Source organism: Suricata suricatta, chromosome 1 (genome assembly GCF_006229205.1).
Source record: "Suricata suricatta isolate VVHF042 chromosome 1, meerkat_22Aug2017_6uvM2_HiC, whole genome shotgun sequence".
NCBI classification, from domain to species: Eukaryota; Metazoa; Chordata; class Mammalia; order Carnivora; family Herpestidae; genus Suricata; species Suricata suricatta.
Window position 1 is genome coordinate 1,382,023 of NC_043700.1, and position 6,724 is coordinate 1,388,746.

At 56.3% G+C, this 6,724-nt stretch overlaps 1 protein-coding gene across 1 annotated transcript in view; it reads left to right on the plus strand.

Moving 5' to 3' along the window:
- Positions 1-6,724, plus strand: part of ARHGEF10 (Rho guanine nucleotide exchange factor 10) — an 81,311-nt gene that overhangs the window by 33,371 nt on the left and 41,216 nt on the right. The window contains exons 10-12 of the mRNA XM_029933186.1: positions 949-1,065; positions 3,495-3,609; positions 6,369-6,475. Of these exons, the coding sequence (XP_029789046.1) occupies positions 949-1,065; positions 3,495-3,609; positions 6,369-6,475 (339 nt within the window). The remainder of the gene's footprint in view (positions 1-948; positions 1,066-3,494; positions 3,610-6,368; positions 6,476-6,724) is intronic.

A 6,724-nucleotide genomic window follows, 5' to 3' on the forward strand; every position in this document is an offset into this window, starting at 1 on the left:
GGGGGTGGGTAGGGCCTGACATCAGGCAGATGCTCCGGTGCCCTTCCGGGGGTGGGTAGGGCGCTTACCGAACGATCAGTGCTTTCCTCGCACTCGGAACAGACCCCGGCTCCCAGGCGGGCCCTTGGAGTGCCAGCGAGAGGCCGCCCGGCAGCAGGTGAACCACCACAGCGTGGCTCGAGGGTGCGGGATAATTAGGCGGGGTCTTCCCACGGCCCTCGCCCCAGCTTGGCTGCATGCTGGGGCTGCTGGGAGCATGGCCGGCGCAATGGAGGGGCCGGGGGAAGGACCGAGTTGTCTCCTTTGAGTCATGTGTTTAAAACGGCCTTCTGAGCACCGTGAATCATTGAGGTCGACTCAAGAAGGGTCCGTTCTCTCATCCGAATTTGCTCACGGTGTTTTCGCCTGGATTGACGTGGGAGACACTCTCTGGAGAAGCCTCGAGGGCTGGGTTTCCACGTCCGAGTCGTGTGCGGTCACGTGGACATCGTCTTAAGAGACTTCGCCCCTTCCCCGTCAGTTTGGAGACTTAAAAAACTGTGTGCTGCCCATTTGCAAATTCTGGCACCGCGTAGTGCAGTCGTGAACCCTGGTGTTTTCTGCCTTGGTGCTGACACAAGGAATAATCTCATACATATTTTATTTACACGTCTGATCATTTTCACCTTGTCCCCCTGCACATAAATGACATCCCGCAACCCTTTGTTCACGTGCTTGCCCTGGGCCGGCCCAGAAAAGTCCCCAGTCTGGCTCAGGCGAAGCCGCCTCCTTGTCCCACATGTTGACTTCCTCGTTTTTCTCTCTCGGGAGCCGCTGGGCCAGAGCTGGGGGCTCCCCGTGGCACGTGGGGTCTCCCAGACACGGCCTCCCAGGCCTCGCAACGTACGATCGTCTCAAAGGACCAGGAGGAGCGTTTTTGTGAAAACGTTGTGTCTCTTTATGCTGTAGCTCTCCCATGACCTAGCCCGTTTCAAGGAGCACTATGAGAAAAAGATGAGAGCCGTGATGGCCGGCGCGGTGGCGGCCACAGAGACTCCGCCGCTAAAGCAGAGACAGGAGCCGAAGGTAGTGTGGCTGCCGCGCGGACGCTGCTCACGCAGAACAGACCGTACTGTAAACGGAAGCGCCAAGGAGACTAAGTTTGGCCCATTTTGTGTGAATGCTGTTGTCAGCGTGCGGTCTTGGGCTTCCAGAGGTCACCGAGGCCCGCGGCCCGGGTCCGCTTAATTCTGACACACTGTTTGCCCTGCTCTCTCTCGTGTTCGCACAGCGGACGGGAGGTCCCCGAGGCCCCACTGTGTGTGGGAGGCCACGGCCTGAGACATGTCCACCGTGTTGCACCGCACCACCTATTTTGTAGTTTGGGAAAATACTGTAATTTTTCACGAATGCACCACTTAGATAACATGGAATGGGTTTATTATTTTTAAAAAATGAATATTCATAAAAGTTTGATATTTTTTGGTCATTTTCACTCTTCATCCAGTAAGTGTAGACCAGTGAAAGCCAGATACCCAGACCTTGTCGAGGTCCTGGGCATTTTCACGGTACGAGGGGCCCCTGAGACATGACGTTGGAGAACCGCTAGGTTTGAACGCGGTGGCGGTCAGTTCTCAGGAACAATTTTAAAAGGGCACTGTCAAGTAATCACTACCGGTAGACCTGCTGTCCTTCTGATGTTCTGTGATTTGTGTGTGTGTGTTGAATGGCGTCTAACTGAAAAATATGTTCCCTAAGAAATAAATGTCTTCTGTTACAGTCACCTGCTTAATTCCAGAGCGTTCTGAAGCCCTGGGCTCCCCAAAGCAGGAGCAGAATGCTGGGAATCACTTCTTTCTGTGGAGCCTCTGGCTGGTTCCCACAAGGGAGCGTCCGGGGCCTAGTCGGGTCTTCTGGGGAGCCCTGAGCTCAGTCATTGGCCGTGGGGGCAGCGTGAAAGAGGCCAGCTCCATGGAGGGGTCTGGAAATGAGGGCAGGCAGTGGGTGCGGCAGAGTGAACAGTGTGCATTGAGGGGCAGCGAGCAGTAAGGTGGGGTGAGTGAGGGCCGGGCCGAGCGGACCCCCCTCACCCACGGAGAAGCAGGTGCTTAGAAGGGTCAGGAGCTTCAGGCTCTGTTTCCTGGCTGCTGCGTGACCTGGGGCGGGCATCTCAGCTTCCCGGAACCTGGGTCTTTATCGCTGCTCAGGGCAGGGATGCTGGCTGGGGCCGGGCTGAAGACCGAGGCGTAGGGGTCTGGTGCGGGGTAAGAAAGGGAGGGACCTGGAGAGGCCACGTGAGTCAGCAGACAAAGCAGGGGTGCCTCGCAGGCAGATGGGGACTGGATGTGTGGGGCAGGGTGGAGGCCATGGGGCCGGCCGGGGAGAGAGTGAGTGTAGTGAAGGGCACGTCCCCAGGACAGGCAGGAAGGGACTCAGATAATCCTGGGGCGGCCCATTTCTCCCGGGAGACTACAGTGGCCGTAGCCCGGGGGGCTGGAGCGGAGCCCCGGCTAGGCAGCGTGCGTGTGGTTTGGGTTCTCTTTGGCCGAGCAGTGGGGAGATGGAGGATACACAGACACGGTGTGTGTGTGACAGCGGTGCGCCCCAGGGACGCGGTTCTGAGGGGACAGCCCGCGCCCTCCGCTGTGACCAGGCAGCACTGTGCACGAGGCTCGGCCTGGCGGTGGCCCTGATGACCCAGCTGAGGCATGCTGGCAGGGAAGGTGGGCCAGAGAGAGGTGGAGACGGGAGTGTGCAGGAGGACCAGGGCGGCAGGCCATGTGGACATCCCCTTGGCCGGATCCTGGTTTGTCTGGAGGAGCCATTTGGGCTTTCTCTAGTCACTTGAAGCCCGATGGCCCATACCCCAGACCTCTGAATTTTCCAGCATAAGGGGTGCGCCAGAGCAAGTCCGCGCTGAGCTGGGCACTGATGGCCCCCGGAGGTGCCCGCAGGACTGCGGGTGGGTGGACCAGAATCCCCGCACGGCGCTGCGGTACGCAGTGGTGTTTCTGCCTCCTCACGTGGGCTGTCCCCCCCCACCCCCCGTCTGTTACCCCGCGGTGGGGTCTCTGAGAGCCTGTGGCCTGGCCTCCCGGGGACTCAGGAAGGCAGCTGGGGGCTCTGCGCTTCCTGGTTTCCTGCGTTTGCCTGTGACCTTGGGCCGGCCGCCTAACACGTGTGTGCTTTACCTGCTCTCCCTCTGATGTCCGAGAGGCTCTGTGTTTGTAAAAGGAGTGGAGGCTGCTGTTCACCCAGCGGGAAACCAGGTCAGGGAAGGGCTGCCTTTTAAAGTTTGCTTTCCTTCCTTGTTTTTTTTTTCTTTTAAACAAACAAAATGTGGCCCAAGTTACACATGTGCACACGCCAAGCACGTAAGTGCTCCCACACAAAAAGCCAATGTCACGTGACATTTTAAGACCAAACTACTTGACAGTATTCTTTTAAAATAAAATAAAAGCAATGAGTGGATTTCTACTGACTGTCCACCTTTCACGTTTCTCCCTTTCTTACAGATGCAGAAACTCATGAAGGCTGCAAAGGAGGGCACTAAAGACGGACTGGAGAAGACCAAGGCCGCCGTGAGGAGGGGCCGCTCGCTCATTAGGACCAAGTCCTTCATGGCTCCAGGTCGGTGGCCCGGCCTGCAGACCATGCTCCGGCCCGTGGTCCCCCGAGACACAGCACATTGTGGGAGCGCGGCTGCGGGCGCGCCGCACACCCTCGGCACATGCTCGTCGGTGCGCTCTGACTTCACCCGGCCGCCCAGGTCTCTCCTCGCGGGTGTGGGGGAGGGTGCACACTCAGCTCAGGGCGTGCACGGACTTGTGCGGTAGCTCTGGGACATAGACACACACACACACACACACACACACACACACACACACAGGACAAGCGACAGAAGGTTAAGAGAATTCTCGTGGGTAGTAGACATTAGTTCTCTTCCTATTGTTTCTTCTCAGCACGTGGGCCCTGAGTGAACCCCCCTGCCTGCCACACGCAGCCCTGGGGGCTTCCCTCTGCTCTCCCTCCTGAAACCCCCTCGGGTGTCCTGGGACCTCGTCAGTGGGGTTCTCAGCAAGTCTGTCCTTTACAAGGCGCAGCAACGGGCCACCTTGTGTGCAGCGTGTTAGTTCTCACATGCACCTGTGCTTCCCTCCAGGACAAGCTGAGAAGGTCTTACTCTAAGCAGGGATTTCAGGAACACTTTTTCTGGTGAGGGAAGCTCCGAGATGATTCCAGAAGTTTCAGGTTTTCTGACACTGTCAGCAGGGGGGTGTAGCCGGTGCTGTCCATCTGTCAGAAAGATGGGCTGTGTCTGTGTTCCGTGCTGACCCCGAGCTTTGGGCCAAGGATTCTTGGACGTTGGAGAAAATGTCTACACACCGGTGTGTCCTCACAGACTGGCTAGTTACTTGCAGTGTGGACTAGAGCGAATCGCCCAGGGGGCTCTGACCGGTTCTTGTAAAAACACGATTTTGTTGCTCACACAGACGTTCTAAGAGCGCAGTACTTGCTGGTCCCTGGGCCTGGAGAGGGCGGTGAGGCCCCACTTCCGTGAGGGGCGGCCTCCAACGCCTGTGTGTAACTGGAGTCAAAACTAGACTTTTTAATACATTGTAGTGCTAATGACATCTTCAGCGTCTTCAGATGGAGGACAGGTTGTCAGGAGCCCCAGTGGGTTACTTGGGAAGGGGATGGCCCCGATGAGGTGCTGGCAGCGTGCCGGGCGCCCTGAGGAGGAACAGCTTCACAGTTGGCACCTGCCCCTGGAGAACACGGGCAGGGTCTGAGAGGTGCCTGGGATTTGGGGCCCTGGGTACCAGGCGCTGGTCAGGAATGCCGGCTCAGGCCCCAGCCCACACCCTGAACCAAGACCTGCCAGCCAGCAACCCAGCATTCAGGACCGGCTTGGAGCCCCGAGCCAGGCGGGGAGGAGGTCCGAGGGGTCCCCTGGGGACACAGCAGGGATCCCTCGTCACACAGAGGAGCTGCACTGCCGTAAACCCCCGGCCCCACCACTCATCCCTCCCAGCCTGGCGGCCGCTCATCTCTGTGTCCGTAGTTTTGTCTCCCCCCGAACGGTAGGCTTGGAATCACACAGGGTGGGGACTCCTCAGACTGCCTTCTTTCACTTAGTAACATGTTGAAGGTTCCTCCATGTCTGGTTGTGGCTTGAGCGCTCCTTTCTTCTTAGTGCTGAATAATTTTGCACCATCTGGATGCACCGCGTTAGTTATCCGTCACCTATAGAAGGGTGTCTTGGTGGTCTCCAAGGTTGGGCAGCTGGAAATAGAGTGCTGGAAACATCCACCGCAGGCTATACGTGGACATAGGCTTTCAACTGCTTGTATATGTTAGGGAGTGTCATTGCTGGATTGTGGGCAAAGAGTAGGTTTTGTTTTGTAAGAAACCACTGCGCCATCTTCCACGGTGGCACCTTTGGACACGTCCCTGCTGCTCCACGTTTTCTCCAGCACTCGGCACTCGGCGCGGTCAGTGCTCTGGATTTTCGCCATTCTTGTAGGTGTGTGGATACTGGGAGGTTTTTGTGTGGATACTGGGAGGTTTTTGAAAGCTCAGAAATTTTTCTACGCAGCCAGGATTGTGGATATTTAAATTTGATAAATATCTGGGGTCCTGTTACCTAAGGACTCTTTTTTTCCTTAATATATATTTTTTATGTTTTTAATGTTTATTTTTGAGAGAGAGAGAGAGACGGGATGTGAGCAGGGGAGGGGCAGAGACAGAGGGAGACACAGAATCCAAAGCAGGCTCCAGGCTCTGAGCTGTCAGCACAGAGCCCCAAATGGGGTTCAAACCCACAAACCATGACATTCTGACTTGAGCGGAAGTCGCATGCTTAATCCACTGAGCCACCCAGGCGCCCCAGATTCTTTAATTTATTTAGCTATAGCTAAGTTTTAAAAAATAAATGTAGTATTGGTCTAAATGTTTTGATTTGATGGGAGCTGTGTTTCAGTGAGAAAGGGAAACAGAAGGTCAAGAAAAGTAGTCTCCACTTAGCTCTTGTCGATAGGTGAGTGTGGGTTCTTAGCTGTTTTTAGCTGTCCTCCTTTGATTCTGAATGTCGTATTTTATAGGTTAAGAAATGAAATTATTTTTTTCTGCTTCACCAGCTCATTATTCAAATGACACCTCTCTGCCTTTTGAAATTAAACTTCCAAGGTATTGAAAACTTCAGGCATTGGTGGGCACTGTGTTCCTTTGGTGGAGATTGTCCTGGGTTTGTTAAAGTTTCAACTAACCGTTGCCCAGCGGGAAGTAAGCGTCCGCCGGAAGCGTAGATTCGACGGCCTCTTTTACCGGCCGTAATGTTGCGAATATATCGTGTTAGTGTCAAATGAGTGCATTGTGGCTTTTTTAAGACCACAGGTCCTGCGTGGAAGAGGAGCAGAGTTTGTTTATCGACGTGGACTGCAAGCACCCCGAGGCCGTCCTGACGCCGATGCCTGAGGGCCTGTCTCAGCAGCAGGTAGGCTGGGCTGTGTGCGGGCTCGCTGGGGACCGGGACCTGCCATCTCCGCGGGCACAGCCGCCCTGGGTCAGCCGCCCTGCCGCCCGGATGCGGGCTCTCTGCTCCCCGAGAGCCTCGAGCCCCCGCCCCCGAGTAAGCGTCAGAAGCGTGTGGAACCGCCCTCCGTCGGGGCGCCGTCCGCACCGTTCTGACCCACAGGGACACTGTGAGCGTTTCGGTAAACTGTGCGGAGCGCCCCGGACACAC